Source organism: Chiloscyllium plagiosum, unplaced genomic scaffold, assembly GCF_037043375.1.
Source record: "Chiloscyllium plagiosum isolate Xiang-an unplaced genomic scaffold, Cpla_swu_hap1 HiC_scaffold_12, whole genome shotgun sequence".
In the NCBI taxonomy this organism is placed as follows: domain Eukaryota; kingdom Metazoa; phylum Chordata; class Chondrichthyes; order Orectolobiformes; family Hemiscylliidae; genus Chiloscyllium; species Chiloscyllium plagiosum.
In genome coordinates, this window is record NW_028270150.1 from 48,508,254 (window position 1) to 48,529,322 (window position 21,069).

General features: G+C 42.2%; 1 protein-coding gene across 3 annotated transcripts; it reads right to left on the reverse strand.

Annotated features, from left to right (window-relative positions):
• Positions 1–1,396: 1,396 nt before the first annotated feature.
• On the reverse strand, positions 1,397–21,069 carry LOC122555193 (tyrosine-protein phosphatase non-receptor type substrate 1-like). 3 transcript variants are annotated; one of them, XM_087992789.1, is made up of 7 exons: positions 19,906–21,069; positions 19,475–19,810; positions 17,893–18,192; positions 12,412–12,516; positions 7,886–7,944; positions 2,809–2,940; positions 1,397–1,976 (listed from the first exon to the last, which is right to left on the reverse strand). In XM_087992789.1, exons 1-7 carry the CDS (start codon positions 19,940–19,942, stop codon positions 1,797–1,799), a joined length of 1,149 nt encoding a protein of 382 aa, XP_087848915.1. In that variant the 5' UTR covers positions 19,943–21,069; the 3' UTR covers positions 1,397–1,796. The 3 variants fall into 3 exon arrangements, with proteins under 3 accessions (XP_087848915.1, XP_087848917.1, XP_087848916.1); XM_087992791.1 differs by lacking the exon at positions 19,906–21,069 and having other exon boundaries at positions 19,475–19,884; XM_087992790.1 differs by lacking the exon at positions 1,397–1,976 and having other exon boundaries at positions 2,088–2,940; positions 19,906–20,857.

Consider the following 21,069-nt stretch of genomic DNA (forward strand, 5'->3'; position numbering starts at 1 on the left):
TAGCTGGGGCACATGCGGGTGCCATGGCTGAACATTTTAACTCCCACTCCCACTCAGCCAAGGACCATGGCAACATAACGACTGAAGGAGGAGCGCCTCATCTTCCGCCTAGGACCCCTCCGACCACAAGGGATGAATGCAGATTTCTCCACCTTCCTCATTTCCCCTCCCCCCACCTTATCTCAGTCCCAACCCTCGGACTCAGCACCATCTTCTTGACCTGCAATCTTCTTCCTGACCTCTCTGCCCCCACCCCTTCTCCGGCCTATCACCCTCACCTTAACCTCCTTCCACCTATCGCATTCCCAACATCCCTCTCCCAAGTCCCTCCTCCCTACCTTTTATCTTAGCCTGCTTGGCACACCTTCCTGAAGAAGGGCTCATGCCCAAAATGTCGATTCTCTTGCTCCTTGGATGCTGCCTGACCTGCTGCACTTTTCCAGCAACACATTTTTCTGATGTCCAGCATCTGCAGTCCTCACTTTCTCCTAGTCTATCTTTCACCATCAAGATAACTGGCTGTTAAACATACCAAAAGCTAAAAAGAATTGTTGTGTGTATTGAGCAGTTTGTCACTTTTTTTTTAGTTTGCTCTGTGAAGGGTCAGCATTACTCAGAGGATATGTTTTTGCTGTAATCAATCTTGCTCATGATTAATTCATTCCTTGACATGAGCTTTTACCATGATATGACCTTAGTCATAGTCTGAATGGAAAGTTTATCTTGCGCGGTTAGTATGGCTCTGCTGAAATGCATGATCAAAATCTGACCACAGATAGTTCTAAATTAATTTGGCCTCTCATTTCCTCCAAGTCATGCAAGCTTTTATTTTTTAACACAATAATATATGATCTGTGGCCTATAAATTTAGGCAGATCCATACCAGAGTCAAGTTGGTTCTGGATGATGATGGATTGAAGGTTGGGAAGGAGACCAGAGCTGATATTGGATGGTTAAGATATAAAGGGTAAAGTAGAGAACAAGGCTGGCATTTTCCCATCCTGAAACAGGATGTAACTAAGGTGGGTGAGCAAACAAAATAACTGCCGAATGGCACAGCTGAAAAGCCTTCTTCCATTTTTGCCCTCTGCTATATCGTAAAACACAGCAAAGGACACAGCTGGTAAACCAGACACACATCTACTCATTCAGCAATCCTGCTCATTGATATCCTAGTAAAAGGCGAAATAAAAACCCAAAGAGCTGCAAAAGAAATGTTAACTCTGATTTCTCTCGACAGATGCTGTCAGACTGCTTAGCTTTCCAAAAACTTCTGTTTTTTTTCCCTGTTAAAAGGCCCAACTTTAGACACAATGTAATTTTGTGGGATGTGCCTGGGTATCCGAAACCTTCAGTAATCATCTCTAATGAGTGTGGCATGATGAATAAATAAGATTCAACAGGCTGGGATTTTATTTGAATTGCTTGAACTGGCTGAAAAGTCTCATTGCTTGCATTGAAAAAGAAGTCATCAAGTGGAGAGATGGGTGTTGAGGCAATTGATATCTCACACAGTTACTGGCATTGGAGAGACAATTGTGCAGTCAAACTTATGTAATCGTATCATCATATAGCTGGATTGCTGGCTGCAGCCTCCACTGTCACCAGTCAGAGCCACTGGTTGGTTTACAAACTTAAAGTGTTTTGCATAATGTTTTAGAAGTCATGCATACCTTTGAAACAAAGAGTGAATTCATTTATTTTGAGTCAAACCTAATACCCACATGCAATATAACAGACCACAGTGACCCACTTATTGATTGACCCAATCCAGTCAGCTCTGTTTTCAGACAGACCTACATTGTGCGCATCTTCTTACCCCAGAGGAAGGGGTCACAACTGATTTGTATCTCTGGCTTCCTTTCTGTGAAGATTGTGGCCACTTTCCTTGTAACTGAGGGACCAGTTGAGGCAATGCCTGGGCTGCGGGGGCCATCACTGGGAGTTGGCACAGGTATGCAGCCTCTGCAGAAAGGCTGAATCATCCAAAGATAAAGAGGAAACCATGAACCATGGAGGAACATTAATCTTTTTCTCACAAGTTACCATGACCAAGCAATTATAAATTTATTTACTTCTTTAATAAGGCTAATCTGACCTTTTATTTAAAATTGACACAGAAATTCACACAATAGCTCCCAGACATCAGATGGCTTGCCTTTTAATTCACTGGCAGCCAACAAGTAGAAAGGCTGGTATGCTACCTCAACACCAATTACAAGGGGGGGAATTTAACATTGAATTAACCCTTTGATAAAACAATGGGCCCTTAAGGGTCTGAAGTTCCAAAATTTTTATGATACAAACAGGAGAATGGAAGGACCCATACAGGGAATTGCAGCATAATTGACAGGTTTGTGGAATAATTAACCATCAAAAGGCATTACAGCAGTCATCTTAAGTTTGATCTCTATGAACTCTGTGACATACTGTTTACGATATACCCAAACCATTTAAGTGATTAATAGTTGATTTAATTTCAGTCTAAAGGAAGAATGAATGTCAACGTCCAACTTGAGGCACAGGAACCACTTTAAAAATACATTTGTTTATGCATTTGCAATTGCAAAACCATTCCCCACCCAAATCACACTTTGGAAGACATTAGAGTTGCTGACAAGCTAAGCAATTTGTTGGCATCCTTAATTGCCCTTGAGAAAATGAATGATCTGAAATGATATGAAATGTTCATTTCTTAAGAGAAGCATATGTGGTTCCTATGTAGTTAGCAGTTTGCGTTATGTTTGATGTGGGGCAAATGCTGGCAACTGAGTCATCTCTGTAGAATTGATTATTTTTATCTTTGACCTTTAGAACGGCATATTCTGTTGCCTGGTCCTGCTCTGGTCTTTTCAATTGCTGTTTTTGTTTCCTCTTTGGAAGAGTTTTGACATGAACAGATGCATAATGAAGAGTTTCACTGCTCAGAGAAATATTATCCTGCAACATAGGAACAAGAAACAGAAATAAGAGCACAAGATGAATTAAAAATGAGGACATTTCAATTTATGGTTTGATACTGTTTTATAAGCTGTTGCATTGTTTTGGAAATTTGGGAAAACAAAGATCAACACAACAGCACTTGAAAAAGGAGGAAGACAGACAAAGGTAGAGACCGCAAGGTCAGTGAAAATGTGAGAAAGAAAGAAACCTACACTGCTGTCTGACACAGCAGTGAACTGCACAGCTACTGCCTTTGCTGTTTGAGTTCAAGTATCTCTGGACGTCGGAGTGAATCAAAGTAAAATTAACTAATAGCAAAATCACAGCTAACCTTAGAGGAATCTGTGTGGGAGAGCTCACAGCATAGGAGCAGCTAAGTGCATGGTAAATGTAAGCAAGCTGTCTTTTTTTTGTAAATCTGCAATAGTGAGTGAAGTGGCTCCTTTTTGATTATTTATTTTATTGAGCTCTGTCTCTTGATTAATATTTGAAAATATAAAACATTTATACTGAGTTATCTTGGAGCAGTGTTTTTTAGAGCAGTAAGTCTGTGCTATTTTCTGGGTCTGTCGATTGTTAAGGTAAAAAGATGGCCTTTAGTAGAATGATGTGCTCTTCCTGTTGGATGTGGGAGATTAGGGAAAATTTCCATATTACTGATTCTTATGTATGTATGATTATTATATCTTTGTTTGTGAATCCTGTCAGATTACATGGATCAGTTGGACTGGCAGTTAGAGGCAATGAGGAATTTACAGGAGCTAGGGGGTGTGATGGATGTGGCTTATAGGAAGGGAGAAAAACTGCAGATACAGTCAGGTAAATGGGTTACCTCCAGGAAAGGTAGGAGAGGGAGGCAGGTCATGCAGGAGTCTCCTGCTGTTATCAGCTTCTCAAACAGATACGCTGTTTTGGAAAACATGTGGAGTGATGGACTCTTTGGGGAATGTAGCACGAACAGCCATGTTTCTGGTACCAAGACTGGCTCTAATGTAATTAGGGGTACGTCAGCTTTCACGAGATCAACTGTGATGGGGGACTCTTTAGTCAGAGGCACAGACAGATGTTTCTGCAACCGATAGCGAGAAATCAGAACGGTGTGTTGTCTCCCTGGTGCCAGGATCAAGGCTATCTTGGACAGAGTGCAGAATATACTCAAAGGGGAGAGGGACCAGCAGGAGGTCGTTGTATACATTGGAACTAATGACATAGGAAGGACAAAGGGTGAGATTCTGAATATAAGAAGTTAGGCAGGAATTTAAAAAGGTCCTCAAGGATAGTAATATCTGAATTATTCATGGTGGTACAAGCCAGTGTGGGTAGGAATAGAAGGATAGAGCAGATCAATGTGTGCCTGAGGAGCTGGTGCAGGGGAGAAAGGTTCACATTTTTGAATCATTGGAATCTCTTCTAGGGTAGAAGTGACTTGTATAAGAAGGACAGATTGCACCTGAATTGGAAGTGGACTAACATACTGACAGGGAGATTTGCAAGAGCTGCTTGGAAGGAATTAAACTAGTAAGGTGGGGGGTGTGGGACCCAGAGAAATAGTGAGGAAAGAGATCAGTCTGAGACAGGTACAGTTGGGAAAAGGAGCGAGTCAAACAGTCGGTAGGCAGAGACAAAGCAGAGAACATGAGGCAGCACAGTGGCTCAATGGTTAGCACTGCTGCCTCACATCGCCAGGGACCTGGGTTCAATTCCTGCCTTGGGTAACTGTCTGTGTGGAGTTTGCATATTCTCCGGGTGCTGCGGTTTCCTCCCACAGTCCAAAGATGTGCAGGTTAGGTGAATTGGCCATACTAAATTGCCCATAGTGTTAGGTGCATCATTTAGGGAAATGGGTCTGGGTGGGTTGCTCTTCGGAGGGTCAGTGTGGACTTGTTGGGCCGAAGGGCCTGTTTCCACACTGTCGGTAATCTAAAAGTCGGTAATCTAATCTAAAAATCTAATCTAACAAGGTAGGACTGATAAATTAATCTGCATTTATTTCAATGCAAGAAGCCTAACAGAGGAAAGCAGATGAACTCGGGGCATGGTTAGGAAAATGGGACTGGAATACCATAGCAATTACAGAGACGTGGCTCCGGGATGAACAGGACTGGTAGCTTAATGTTCCAGAAGACAAATGCTATAGGAAGAATAGAAGGTGTGGCGAGAGATATGAGTGAATGGCATTTTTGATGAGGGTTGTGGCTGTACTTAGGGAGGATATTCCTAGCAAACGTCCAGGAAGATTATTTGGGTGGAACTGAGAAATAAGAATGGGATGATCACCCTATTTGGATTGTATTATAGACCCCCCCCCCAATAATCAACAGAAAATTGAAAAACAAATTTGTAAATCTCAGTTATCTATAAGAATATTAGGGTGGTTATGGCAGGGATTTTAACTTTCCATACATAGACTGGGACTGCCACAGTGTTAAAGGTTTAGATGGAGAGGAATTTGTTAGGTATGTACAAGAAAATTTCTGATTCAGTATGTGGATATATCAGCTAGAGAAGGTGCAAAACTTGACCTACTTTTGGGAAATAAGGCAGGGCAGGTGACTGAGGTGACAGTGGGGGAGCACTTTGGGGCCAGCGACCCATAATTCTATTAGTTTTAAAATAGTGATGGAAAAGGATAGACCAGATCTAAAAGTTAAAGTTCTAAATTGGAGGAAGGCTAATTTTGACAGCATTAGGCAAGAACTTTTAAAAGTTGATTGGGGGCAGATGTTCGCAGGTAAAGGGACGGCTGGAAAATGGGAAGCCTTCGAAAATGAGATAACGAGAGTCCAGAGAAAATATATTCCTGTTAGGGTGAAAGGAAAGGCTGGTAGGTGTAGGGAATGCTGGATGACTAGAAAAATAGATGTTTTGGTTCAGAAAAAGAAGGAAGCATATATTAGGTATAGGCAGGAGAGATCGTGTGAATCCTTAGAAGAATATAAAGGCAGCAGGAGTATACTTAAGAGGGAAATCAGGAGGGCAAAAAGTGGAGATAACTTTGGCAAATAGGGTTAGATTAGATTATTAGATTACATTACAGTGTGGAAACAGGCCCTTCGGCCCAACAAGTCCACACCGACCCGCCGAAGCGAAACCCACCCATGCCCCTACATTTACCCCTTACCTAACACTACGGGCAATTTAGCATGGCCAATTCACCTGACCCTGCACATCTTTGGACTGTGGGAGGAAACCGGAGCACCCGGAGGAAACCCACGCAGACACGGGGAGAACGTGCAAACTCCACACAGTCAGTCGCCTGAGGCGGGAATTGAACCCGGGTCTCAGGCGCTGTGAGGCAGCAGTGCTAACCACTGTGCCACCGTGCCGCCCACATTGGTTAAGAGAATCCAAAGGGGTTTTATAAATACATTAAGGATAAGAAGGAATCTAGGGAGAGAATAAGACCCTTCAAAGACCAGCAAGGTGGCCTATTTGTGGAACCACAGGAGATGGGAGAGATAATAAACAAGTAGTTTGCATCAGTGTTCACTGTGGAGAAGGACGTGGAAGATATAGAATGTGGGGAAATAGATGGTGACATCTTGAAAAGTGTCTATATTACAGAAGAGGAGGTGCTGGATGGCATAAAGGTGGATAAATCCCTAGGACCAGATCAGGTGTACCCTCGAACTCTGTGGAAAGCTAGGGAGGTGATTACTGGACCCATTGCTGATATATTTATATCATCAATAGTCACAGGTGAGGTGCCGGAAGACTGGAGATGGGCTAACATGGTGCCATTTTTTAAGAAAGGTGTTAAGAAACCCCAGGGAGTTATAGACCAGTGAGCATGACATCAGTGGTGGACAAGTTGTTGGAGGGAATCCTGAGGGACAGGAAGTACATGTATTTGGAAAGGCAAGGACTGATTAGGGATAGTCAACATGGTTTTGTGCTGTTTTCCCTGGAGCGCTGGAGACTGAGGGCTGATCTTATAGAGGTTTATAAACTCATGAGGAGCATGGACAGGCTAAAGAGACAACGTCTTCTCCGTGGGGTGCGGGAGTCCAGAACTAGAGGGCATAGATTTAAAAGGGACTGAAGGGGCAAAGGGTATTGTATGTATGGAACAAACTGCCAGAGGAGGCTGGTGCAATTGCAACATTTAAAAGGTATCTGTGTGGGAATATAAATAGCAAGGGTTTAGACAGATATGTACCAAGTGCTAGCAAATGGGACTGGATTAAGTTCAGATATCTGGTCGGCATGGACGATTTGAACCAAAGGATCTGTTTCCATGCTGTACATCTCTATGATTCTATGACTCTAAGTCAGGAATGAAATTATATTCTATTTGATATGGCTATCTGTAAAAATACTTTTGCAAAACATAAGAATATTCCTATGTCCCAGTCAAGGTAAGATCAATGCTTTCTGGTTTTTGTTGTTGTTTAAGGGTCCAAGCTTATTTAAATGCAGCATAACAAATGTGAAAATGCTTTGAGGTAAGAGCTTGAACCAAAGGAGACAGATCACAGGCAGTAAGCAATTGATTGACAATGCTGCTTTTGTTGAGTAACGTTACTTTTATCTATGTCTTGATAAGCTTAACAAATTCTGTGAAACTTAAGAAAAATGTGTCTGAATTGATCTTGTAAGTAAGCAAGATTAGTTAACCTTTTAAATTACTCTGTTGACTCAGCCTTTAATTGTGATTAAGGACTCTAACGGTGCAGTGGTGGTGTCTCTCCCTCTGAATCAGGAGGTATGAGTTTGAGTCCCACTTGCTTCCGAGGTGTGTAATAAAATATTTGAACAGGTTACTTAGCGTACACATATGATTGCAATTGATTTACACCTTACAAATGAAGTGAATCCTAAACCTTACGCTATCTTTGTGTTCCTAATGCAGCATGTTCACAACTGATTCATTTAACTGATAATACTTTATAATAGCTGAGCTCAAGTTAAGTGAAGGAATATATCAAAACAATCTACTTACTACACATTCCGATTTTTCCATTACTTGGTCATCAACATCTTTACCACGGACTGATGAATCTGTAAGTATATCAATGTTAGAACTGTCTTACTGTGAAGTACAATGATACCTATAAATGAAATTCAACCATAAAAGTAGCCTATAATCGCAACATCTCGGTCAATTTGGACAATCACCCTGGGTAAGAAAATGCACACGTCATACCTTTCTAACTTCTAAATTCAATGCAAATACATTCTATCCTCTGTCTCCAAGACTAAGATGTCTTCCTGAACTAGTGCCATTACCTTGCCTCCTTTTCATATATTTTTGAACACTCTTTCTCCTTGAATATTTTGTAGCCAGTCTTCACAGTTTATAAGCCATGTTTGTTATTGCCAATACATCAAATTCTCACACAGCTTGTGCTTGTAGCTCGTCAATATTATTGACTAGACTTTGGCTTTTTAAGTGTGTGCATTCAAAATGTCATTGTATTCCTTGTAGTCCTTCTTAGTCATCTCCTATTCAACATGGGAGCACTTCCTCTCTGGTTCTATGCATCATTCTCAGTGAATGTACCTTATGTTGTTTTGCCACTTCTGCATGCTGCTGCCCATTTCCCTGTGAGTTTAATTTAAATCTTCCACAGCCACTGTCATGTGTTTCTCTGAGAACATTGATCCAGGTACTGGTGAGGTGTGAGCTGCAATTTATTGAAATGGATCTTGTATTTACCCTGTGGCAAATGTTAGACCAATGGGCCTGTACTCTCTTCTTTTCTTTTTCCTCCCTTTCTTGCCAGAGAAGCTTTGTTGACTATTTTTCAGTCTGTTGAGACCTTTCCAGAATCCACTAGGAGAAAGTGAGGACTGCAGATGCTATAGATCAGAGCTGAAAAATGTGTTGCTGGAAAAGTGCAGTTGGTCAGGCAGCATCCAAGGAGCAGGAAAATCGACATTTTGGGCATGAGCCGTTCTTCAGGAATGAGGAAGGAGTGCCAAGCAGGCTAAGATAAAAAGGTAGGGAGGAGGGATTTGGGGGAGGGGTGTTAGGAATGTGATAGGTGGAAGGAGGTTAAGGTGAGGGTGATAGGCCAGAGAGGGGTGGGGGTGGAGAGGCCGGGAAGAAGATGGTGTCAAGAAGGTGGTGCTGAGTCCGAGGGTTGGGACTGAGATAAGGTGGGGGGAGGGGAAATGAGGAAGGTGGAGAAATCTACATTCATCCCTTGTGGTTGGAGGGTTCCTAGGCGGAAGATGAGGCGCTCTTCCTCCAGGCGTCGTGTTGCCATGGTCTGGCGATGGAGGAGGCCAAGGACATGCATGTCCTTGGCGGAGTGGGAGGGGGAGTTAAAGTGTTCAGCCACGGGGCAGTTGGGTTGGTTGGTGCGGGTGTCCCAGAGTTCCGCAAGTAGGCGGCCTGTCTCCCCAATGTAGAGGAGGCCAGATCAGGTGCAGTGGATGCAATAAATGATGTGTGTGGAGGTGCAGGTGAATTGATTATTTCATCAGCATTTTCTTTAAGACCATACCACTGTGCATTAGGGACTTTTTGGCTTTCTGTTACATTTGTTTTCATAGAATTATTGAATCCCTGCAGTGGCAAATCAGATCATTCAGCCTATTTAACCACCAAAGAGCATCCCACTCAGACCCACCCCAACCCTGTAACCCTACGATTCCCATGGCTAGTCCACCTAACCTGCACATCCCTGGACACTGTGGGCAATTTAGCATGGCTAATCCAGCTAAACTGCACATCTTTGGACTGTGGGAGGAAACTGGAGCACCTGCAGACAGAGTGAAAACATGCAAACTCCACACAGACTGAAATTAAACCTATCTTCCCTGGCACAGTGAGGCTAAAGTGTTAACCACAGAGCCACTGTTTTCTCAGTATGTTTTCCTTAGTGATCATAATTGCATTGTTTTAAGTTCCTCTCTCCCTTTCAGCTCCTGGTTTTCAAGTATTTCTGAAATGCTATTTGTGCCTTCTCCATTGAAAACATACACAAAATGTTGGTTCACCCTTCCAATCATTTCATTAGTTCCCATTTTTTCCGCATTCTTCCCCCTGCCAGTGGAACATGCTCACTTTCCGCTTTCCCTTTTCAAATTCTGGTAGAAAGTCTTACGATTTGTTTTTATATTTTTACTTAGCTTTCTCTCATATTCTAAATTCATCCAGTTTTTTTTTGTCATTCTTTGTTTTAGAATTCCGTCTCAATTTAGATAATAAAATCATAAGACATAGGAACAGAAGCAGGCCATTCAATGAGATCATGACTTTTCTGATAACTCTCAAATCTACTTTCCTCACACTTCCCTCACTTCCTTTATTAATTAAAAGCCTGCCTGTCACAGCCTTGAGTATATATAGCCTCGATATTCCACTGTGGCAAAGAATTCTACAGCCTCATTACCCACTGAGAGAAGAAATGTCTCCGCATCTCTGATCTATCTGTGTGATCCGTTATCCTGAGATCATACCCTCTGGTTCTAGACTCTCCCAAAAGGCGAAACACTCTTCTTGCATCTACCCTGTCAAGTCTCCTAAGAATGTATATGTTTCATTAAGGTTATCTCACATTCTTCTATATTCCAATGAGTACAGGCACAAACTATTCATCCTCACTACATAACATAGTCCCTTCATACTTGATATCAGCCTAGTGAACTTTCCCTGAACTGCCCCCTAAGCCAGTACATCTTTCCATAGATAAGGGAACCAAAACTGTTCACAACATTCAATCTGTGATCTGTCTCGTGCCTTGCATAATTTTAGCAAAATCTCCCTATATTTATTCTCCATCCCCTTTAAACTAGAGGCCAAAATTCCACTTGTCTTCCCTGTTACCTGCTCAACTTGAGTGGTAGCTTTCTGTGATTCATGGACAAGAACTCTCAAATCCCTCTGTTCCATAACTTTCTACAGTTCTTAACCATTTAAATATTATTCAGCTCATCTGTTCCTCTTGCCAAATTTGATAACCTCACATTTATGCACATTATATTCCATTAACCAACTTCTCACCCACTTGCCTAGCCTGTCTATATTCCTTTGCAGACTCTTTGTGTTTTCCTCACCATTTGCCTTCCCACCTATTTTTGTGTCATCAACGAACTTGGCTTTAGTGCATTCACTTTCCACAACCATGTCACTAATTATATTGTTAATAACTCTGACTTAGGACTAATCTTTGTAGTATTGTGCACTTTTTCTTTCAATTTAATATTATCTTAAACTTCCTTACTGGTACACAGATTTTTCATTCTTCTCCAAAATGCTTTCTCACTGAAATGTATCTTTGCTGATAATGATGAAAGATGTATTAAATGTCTACCACTGCATCGATGTTGTCCTATCCTTTAACGTAATCTCTCAATTCAATCTGGCCAGTACCGCTTTCACACTTTTGCAATTGCCTTGATTTAAGTTTCAAACATTAGTCTTCAACCCACTTTGGTCATCCTCAAAATGCAAACAAAATTTTATCATGTTTTGACCTTGGCTTCCTGGAGCCTTGTTTACAATCAGAACAATAGTCAGTCTTCTGTCATTGCACCTTATGAGTTCTTGAATAACTTTTCTCTCTGGTTGACTCTAGAACATGCAGCTCTATGAAACTGCCCTGAGACCATTACATGAACTGATATTCCACGCTGCCTTGCCAATTTCATTAATTCAATCTCTGTGTAGATTTAAATCATCTTTGATTATGCTGATAACTTTTGCAGAATTCCCCATTATATTCAAGTATATTCTATCCTACAGTACAGTTATTATGATCTGTAAAATACTCCCACAAGGCACTTCTTACATTTACTGTCTATTATTTCTACCAAAGCTGATTCTGCACCTTGATCTTTAGTGCAAATGTTATCTTTTTACTGTGTACTAAATTCGTTTTTAATTAACACAGTTACCTCAACACCTTTTCTGAGCTTCCTGTCCTTTTGAAGTATCTTGAAGCTTTTAATATATAGGTCCTAGTCTTGCTCATGCTGTGGTCGTATCTCTGTAATTGCTATCAAATCATACATATTTCTTCCTGTATGACATTTTGTTATGAATGCATTCAGATACAGAGCTTTTAGTTCTGCCTTTTACGCAAAAGCAGGCCTTATTTGATGATGCAATCTTAAATGTTAAGTTTCTTGCCACACTGATTATCACTACCCATGTTAATACCTTGTGCTATTGCCTTGTCAGTTTCCTTAAATTTACCACATCTCCCATCATTTGATCTATCTTCCCCAATCTCCACTATTTGGCTCCACTGCTCTAGTTATATAACTCATCACTTGAAATAATCTTGACACTGACAAACAGTTTGAGAGTGGCATTAGGACCAATGACTCCTGCACTTTGTCTTTTCCTGCTCTCCTAGATGGCTAACTATCTGTTATCCTGAGCTCTTATTGCCTGTGGAATATAAATTTTTCCAATGGTTATTTTTGTTAGAATTATTTCATGTAATACTTATGCACTATTTTCAATGCAATATATTCAGCCATTAAAAAAAAGACTGCATTTTATTTGATTACCTTTTCCATTCTTCTGTTTATAGCATTGACTCTTTGTGATCCAAAGACAAAACGGTACAATAAGGATAAGACTCAGCAGGCCGAGGTAATAATACTTAGAAAAACCTTCAAATCACAATTGAAACAATTCAAGCCATTAATAATAATTAATTACAAATAAGATCAAGAATGGCTACACAATATGCAATACTTTGAAATTCAAATGTTCAATTATATTCTCTAACCTACATGTTAAATCAGAAATATACTTATTATCTGTCACTTGAATTTTTTGATATAAACTCTTTGCTATAAATTCTGTGCCTTACAACTGTGTCCTCCACAACCACCTGATGAAGGAGCGGCACTCCGAAAGCTAATGCTTCCAATTAAACCTGTTGGACTATAACCTGGTGTTGTGTGATCTTTAACTTCGAAGTTTTTGAATTGACTTGTCTGTGTGAAATGGATAAATAGGTTTCATCCAATAGAATGCCATGAAGGAATGATGCCAAAATTAGTTCCAGTTGTGTAACAGTAATATTACATGCATTATCCCATTTCTACTAAAATTTCCTCAAAAAGTGTAGAAATTATTTATTTATTGAAGGACAAGCTCCATACTATCATTGAGTCTTTATCATTACAGTCATGCTATTCATGAGTGGTTTTGTCACTGCCTGAAGGGAAGTCACATCTCACTGTATCAGCATATAGAATCATGTCACTGAGGTAAAGGGGAAATGTTACCCTTTAATGTATTGTGAAAATAGTTATGCACAACAGCCTAAGAGATATTCTTACAGTATTTTCAATTTTCACTGAATAGCTATACAGATTAAGTAAAAATAACTTTTAAAACTGTCAGCCTGCTAAACTTCCATTCTCTAAACTCTTCGTGACCACTAACAAGTTTACCAAGGTGAGATACAAATAAACAAATCATCCATGTATATTTGCATGCAGAAAACTGATGTTTAGCAACCTTTACTGAACCCATTCCTCTTTTTCCACTGCAGTTACACAGGCTGGAAGTGGACCATGTAAATTGAGCACCCTATTTAAATTATTGGCAATTTCAAACTTACTTCATGATGTGCCTCCATTACTTTTCTTCCCAATCCCTCCTCCAATTAAAAAGCATACGAAGGAACTGCAGATGTTGGAAATCAGAAACAAAAATAGAAATTGCTGGAAAAACCCAACAGGTCTGGCAGCATTTGTGGAGAGGAATCAGAGTTAACATTATGGGTCCAGTGACCCTTTTTCAGAACTCATCTAATACACTTGTTGAAATACAGCTGTACTGTTACCAATGCTGCCTTTTTAAAAATGATTTGTAATATTTTGTTTTCAATACAGACATGGTAACTATTAATGTTTCAAGCTGACAGTTACTATTATTAACGGCCAGTTGTGTTCAAAAAGAAAACTTAAACTAGTTGACTTATATTGGACATTGCCAATATAATTGATCATTTAATTTGAAAGTTGAAATTGGAGACAGTCGAAACCAATACAATTAAAAGACAGAACTAGGATCAAAAGATTAATTATTTAATTCTTTATGAGATCCAAACAGGAGGTGATCAACTAAGAAAGGCTTTTTGAAGTTTCTGATAGTCACATTTCTAGGTGTGTTTATTTTATGGTTCCTCCCAACAAAGTTACTTATGACAAATAAGCTGCAAAAATACTGATGTTTACATTTGTATTTTCATGAAAAGGTATTTGGAGCATGTATGATCGGTACTTCACAAAACACAAAGACCCCTTCTCTCACTAAGCAGTTGTGGCCTCTGTGAGATTATAAGGGTATTACTTACTGTGAAATACCAATAATTTTTATTTCTGAATGTTAATTGCTTCAGTTACAGAATTGCCTGGATTTGGAAAGAGAATAGGTTGGTGGTATGATGTATTAAATTTGATTTTTTTAGATGTGATTCAGTGTTACATTTTGACTGATAATACTTTTGGGAGGTGCTTCAAGTGGTTTAGTGAAATAAAGGCGCTGGGTAAATATTGTTGAAAATAAAGTTCATGCCTTCAGGCTTCACATCCATCTTCTGTAATTTCTAAATCATCCCTGTTACTGTTTATTTGTACGTGATTGATAGAGCTACAGATTATTAGGACAAGCCACTTCCCTAACCAACACAGTCTTGCAACTTCATGACAAGTGACATACATTTAGGACCAACATATCTGCTTTTTTTTTGTTGATCAGCTTTTTTTAGTCTTTTTGATCTGGCAGTTATTTTAATGGCAGCACAAAATAGCAATTTTTTAACAAGATTGGTTTCAAACTGCATACTGTGGAGACAGAAACCATCCAGGCAGCCTCCAAGAGGGAATAATTTACTACAGCCCATATTAATGCATTTTATAATTCCTCCTCTCCAAACTTCTATTCCCAAATAAGGCCCTATAGTCCTGCTCTCTCATTAGAGAATGATGGCTCTCATTAGTGTTCTGATGAAAGATCACCACCTGCAATGTTGGAATCCCTTTCCAGAGACGCTACCTCATCTTCAGAAATTGCCAGCATTTTCTACATTCATATCAGATTTCCAGCATTTTGGTTCTGGAGTGGTGCATTCTGTAGTCTGCTGAGCGAGGATGACACTGCTGCCTTGGTGTACACCAAAAGCACATTGTGCCACAACCAACTAGTGCCAGTCTATGGCTAGGTCTTATTACTTGTAACTTTGGTTAGATGCTCAACCGGGGGAGGCGGGGGGGGGGGGGGGGGGAGTGAGGACTGCAGATGCTCAGGATGTGGCTATTCAGCTGATGATATTTTAGCCTCAGGGCTTTTGCCCGAAATGTTGATTTTCCTGCTCCTTGGATGCTACCTGACCTGCTATGCTTTTCCAGCACCACACTAATCTTGACTCTGATCTCCAGCATCTGCAGTACCCACTTTCACCTACTGTAGTCTCACAGTCTGACACTTCTGATCATCACAGAGACTTATTATTCAGTCTGTGGATATGCCACTCACACCATTTGTTTAATCTTTTGATCTCTCCGTGCTGTGCGCTTCTCTTCACCTGAGCAAGGGACAGCGCTCTGAAAGCTTGTGACTTCAAATAAACTGGCTGGACTATAACCTGTGTGACTTCTAACCTGTGGCTAGGCCCGGCACACTCATTCTCCAATAGTTTTAAGTTGGTCATGAATTCCCTGTTCCAAGCTTCTGCCTGATGTGCAAATCCAATGCGCCGACCCTCACTGGAATTTGGCTCATAACGGTTTTCAAAGATGCTGGCAGATCAACACAACATTTGTACATTTTCAATCTGTCCCCGTGCTGTTTCTTTAGCAACCATTCCCTTAAATATCAAGATCATGGCCAGAGACATTTCTTTCTCTCAGTCTTTTTCAAAAAGGTGAAGTTTGGGAATCCGGGTGATAAGCTTACTGCCTGAGCTTTAATGAGCAGGAATAGGAGCGACACTGTGGGTATGGACTGAACGGGTTTCCTTTTCTTGTGGCTACGATCCTGCATCTAAAATCCCAACCAGTCTGTGATAATGAACCAAAGAAACCAATGTGAGTGGGGATTTATAGATGGTCTAATCTCCACCCGGCCAGTGACAGTGGTGTAATAGGAGCTGTGATCACTGCCTGTACACACCTAGAACAGAGTGAAGCGGCGGGATGATGTCAATAGCCTATCGCCCAGAGAATATAACAGGTTCATTCTATTCACACGCTCTGGGAACCTGCCAACCGGCTAAATGGCATATGGCTGTTGAAGGGAATCATAAATGGGAGCGCAGGAGGAGGCCATTCGGCCCACTGCTTGTGTCGCCGTGATAGTTTGATGGAACGTTCTCCCATTTCCCTGTAATTCCCGCCTTTCCTCTGTATTCCTGTCTGGCCTGAAGTCATGGTCACTCTGTCAGCATCGCAGCGGTCCTGCTGAATGAACTGGGTCAATGTGGAACTGCTGACATCTGTTACAGAGTTGTAATTCCCCCTCTGGTTTGTGCTGTATAAACGCTGCCTGTTCTGTATCCAGCGGCTCCTTTTCTCTTCATTCCTGAAGCCAGAATTACTCTTCAGTCAATGCTGACATTTCACTGATTTGGAGATGCCGGTGGTGGACTGGGGTGGACAAAGTTAAAAATCACTCAACACCAGGTTATAGCACACTATTGGCACACTAGCTTTCGGAGCGACGCTCCTTCTCAGGTGGTAGTCACTCCGAAAGCTAGTGCTTCCAATTAAACCTGTTGGCTATAACCTGGTGTTGTGTGATTTTTGACGTTTCACTGAGCCGCCTGGTGTGGAAGCAGGGAGCGATTCCGCACTGGAAATGTGGCTTCGAAAGGAGCTCTGACACCGCTCGGTGTGAAAACAAAGGGTTGAAACTCGCTCGGAATCGCCTTCTGTTTTTAATGTTTCTCAAGGTTATTGTGTGCTCTAACAGAGCGACTGAAGCGAACCCACCTGTTCGACTGAATTAAAGTCCATAAAAAGCAATGTTGGAAGTTAATTCGAGAGCAGAGTTAAAAATCACACCACACCAAGTTATAGTCCAACAGGTTTACTTGGAAGCCAAGCTTTCGGAGCGCTGCTCCATCATCAGGTGGTTGTCCGATGAAAGACCTGGTGTTGTGTGATTTTTAACTTTGTACACCCCAGTCCAACACCGGCATCTCCGAATCGATTCTAGGGCGGTTACGATGTGCAACGCGAAAGGTCAATGTTTGAGATTTCCAACTCCGGCTCCCCAGCCGATGGGCTGTTTTTGAGGAGAAAGTGAGGTCTGCAGATGCTGGAGATCAGAGCTGAAAATGTGTTGCTGGAAAAGCGCAGCAGGTCAGGCAGCATCCAGGGATGCTGAAAGAAGAAGGGCTTATGCCCGAAACGTCGATTCTCCTGTTCCCTGGATGCTGCCTGACCTGCTGCGCTTTTCCAGCAACACATTTTCAGCGATGGGCTGTTTTTGCCAATTTCCATTCACATCATTATTTCCGATAATTACCAATAAATTCAGCGTTAGCGTTGTGTTAATTTTAATGGAATTTAGAGTGCCTTCTTTTTTGCTATACGGCTAACATACTGCACTGCATAGGGCTGCTAATCGAGAGAGCCAGGTAATGACCCGGGATTCGAATCCTGCCTGGGCAGTTGGTGGAATTTGAATTCAAGAAAAACAAAATCTGGAATTAAGAGTCTAATGAGCATGTACCGATTGTAGGAAATCCCTATGTAATGGCCTTTCGGGAGGGAAAGTGTTATTCTTACCTGGTCTGACCTACATGTGACTCCAGACCTACAGCAAAGCGGCTGACTCTTAACTGTCCTATGGCCAATTAGCCATGGGCAATTAATGGTCAGACATCCACATCCCGTAAACGAATAAAGGACTCTTTCCCGTTATTCCATCTCCAATACTGCGTGTTTTATAATGGAATTGTTAATTTTCCAGTCCCTTGACTGTAACTGGGAGTACTGTGGTGTGGTCAGTATTAGTGAGGCACCTACCTGGACTGTCTCTGAGCCTTGTCCTCACTGACCCAGTGAAGGTCCTGTGCTGAATGTGACAGGAGACGGTGGCTCCCTGCTCCCGCTGGGGCCTTGCAATCCGCAGCCGGGAGCTCAGGTTGTAACTGCTGTCCGTGTTTACTGTCAGCGAGCCCGGCTCCTCCTGATAGGAGACATCCCCCTCAACAATCCAGGAAATGGTCAGACCCCTCGGGAAAAATCCCGCAGCCAAACAAGTCAGTGTCTGAATCCCAACACCTTCATTCTGGGGATCCGCAGTCAGATAGATTTCAGGTTTCGCTAAATAAACACATCAAAACAACACACATTGTGTCAATCTTCATTGTAGCAAATAGAAATCGACAGGTAGCAAGGAGAGGGATGATTAAAACAGCGTGAAACTTGGATACTCAATGGGACAGTGCAGAATGGGTTTAATAAATTGTACCCCGATTACCAAATCACCGACCCAAGGAGAACAGACCCCTCCTAACAATGTGGGTTAGAATGAGAGCCCGGGAGCCTCAATCAGTTTCGTCCCGACACGTGCTCGGGTTGTGGTTTTTTTTTGGAGCAGGATATTCCAGGTAATGATAAACATTTTTTCCCAAAATCATGTTCGTTCTATTTGGTAATTGACTTGTTGGAAATCGGATCTTTCGCTGTTAGAGTTCAGTTTAGAGAGTTTTGTCTTTTGGGCGGATTTCTTCAAGCTAAATGTTGAAAAGGATCCGATAGAAAAGCAGGTGCTGCTGGTGGGTGGTTAATGTGAGATTAAAGGTAAACCCCGGGCAGACCCTGTGCTCCCACACAACATCCCAGTCTGGGCTCTATCTCTGTGATTCTAAGCACTGTTTCTGTTTCCTTCTCTCACACATTGAGTTATTTCACTCTCCCTTCATCTTCTCAGAGAAAGCTCACTGCACAGAACCAGGCCATTTGGCCCATCGTGGCGAAAGTGAGGACTGCAGATGCTGGAGGTCAGAGTCAAGATTAGAGTGGTGCTGGAAAAACACATCAGGTCAGGCTGGAGCTTCAGTGAAGGGCTGCTGAAGGGCTTTTGCCCGAAACGTCGATTCTCCTGCTCCTCGGATGCTGCCAGACTTGCTGTGCTTTTCCAGCACCACTCTCACCTTGACATTTGGCCCATCGTGTCCTTATTCGGAAACCCTGAGAAATGTTTCTCTTCAGAATGTTGTCCCATTCTCTTTTGAAATTCATGATGAAATCTGTCTCTGTCCCAGTCCGGGGCAGTGCGGGTAAAACCGAGCCCATATGTGGCCCCTATTTCTGAGGATATTCAGTGTAACTCTGTACCGCTTGGTTTGGGAGATGGGGATAGACTCTCCCTGTCTATTCTGTCCAGACACTGCATCAGCAGCAAAACATCGCGGATTCTGGGAATACTCAGCAGGTCAGGCTGTCTCTGGGCACGGCTCAGATAAACGACTTTGATAAACTTTTCAACTATTAAACCTCCAACTTCTTCCAGTTCTGACCAACCTGAGCCATGACCTGTTTCTCTCTCTCTCTCTCTAGATGCAGCCCTTCCTGCTGAATATTTCGGATCTTCCACAATTACCTTGGATGGTCAGTGTTGTTCCATTTCCCTGGAAGTATTTCCAGGGCCGAGGTCTCTCTCTGAGAACCACACAGCGGTAAGTGTCAGAATCATTTACCATCAGCTCCCGGATAATGAGGAAACTCTCTGACACTGACACGCGGGAGCTGTTTTGCAGGAAGTTCTGGGATCCGTTGCCGCTGAAGTCAGGATTGTCTCTTGCCCGACACCAATAATATCTCACCAGCTCTGCCCGCTCCTCTCCCGGTATCAGGCTGCAGTTGATCCGAGCTGTCTGCCCTCTCAGGAGGGAGAGAACTGGAGGAGACTCAATCACTTCCAGAGGGACAACAGGCCCTGGAACATAATGTGACAACAAATGGGAACATCAACTCCACAGAGCCCGAGTCTAACTGCAATGACTGCTCCCTGGAACCAAAGGCAAGCCTTACCTAAGAGGAAGAGCCAGAGCCTGAGACCTGAGCCCATGTTCCTGAGGATGACGCTGTCTCACTGGTTACTTGGAGCTGTTGGTCATTGTGCAGGAAATTCAGGTCGCAGCGAGCTTGGTGCGGGTGGACCGCGCACTGACTCACATCACACTCACTGCTGCTCACAGACAGAAAGGAATAGCAACACTAAACCGGTCAGTGCCAGGATATTCACTGCTTCTGTGCAATAGCAATTCAAGTTCCCCTTCATGTGCAAACCAACAAATCCTACACCACGGTTTACAGGAGATTAAAGTGGTATCGTTTAATTTTAAATTAACAGATAGATTCGTTCCAACCTAACATAGTAAATATCCTTAAAAATTCGAAATAAGTACATCTAAGAACCACATGAATTTTAAATAGTGTATCTTGTCTAGAATTCAGGTAATACTGAGAAAATCTGCAGTTAGTTCATGAAATCCCTGAAAGCAGCGAGATGTTAATGATGAATATTGGGCCTGAATATGAATTTTGATCGGTGTGTGCAGGTTCCAATTTTACGAATATTTTCACGACCATTTTCTTCTAGTTCCTCTTCAATTTCGTTTCTCGATTCACTCCTGATGTGGGTATCACCGGCAAGGCCTGCAGTTTTGTCGCTCTCTACTTGTCTTTGATAAGGTGGTGGGGAGTTACCACCCTGAACTGCTGCAGTCTTTGGCAAGTTGATACACCCAAGGTAGGGGAGGACTGGCAACATTCTCCCCCCTGTGCCAGTGAAGGAATTGCGGGATAATTTCAAGTCAGTTGGCGTGTGACTTGGAGGGGAATTCGCAGGAGATGTAACTGCTGGCCTTGATCTATTTGGAAATCATGACCTATGGAGCCAAAGTAAGCTATTACGATGTATCTTGGCAATACTGCTGCTGTGGTAGAATGTGTAAGTTGTGGGTGGTCTACTCATCAAATGAGTTGCTTTGTCCTGGATGGTATTGAGTTGAATGTGCTTTATTGAGCTGCACCTACCCATCTAGTGGACAGGCTTTCGGGCGTCAGCAGGTGAGTTATTCCCCGCAGGCTGGTCTACCCCCACTCTGGTTTTTGCAGTCATAGTATTTAGATGATGAGTACAGTTCAGTTTTTGGTTAATGGTAAACCCGATCCCCTCCCCCACCCCGACAG

Bases quoted from the DNA above. Each gene is read 5' to 3' on its own strand.
- LOC122555193 (XM_087992789.1), bottom strand. From the start codon at position 19,942: ATGGGCTCAGGTCTCAGGCTCTGGCTCTTCCTCTTAG. The intron at 18,193-19,474 runs GTAATTGTGGAA...GTGTTTATTTAG, and splicing joins AACAACACTGACCATCCAAG to CGAAACCTGAAATCTATCTG. The intron at 1,977-2,808 runs GTCAAAGATAAA...TGGATGATTCAG, and splicing joins CAGAATATGCCGTTCTAAAG to CCTTTCTGCAGAGGCTGCAT.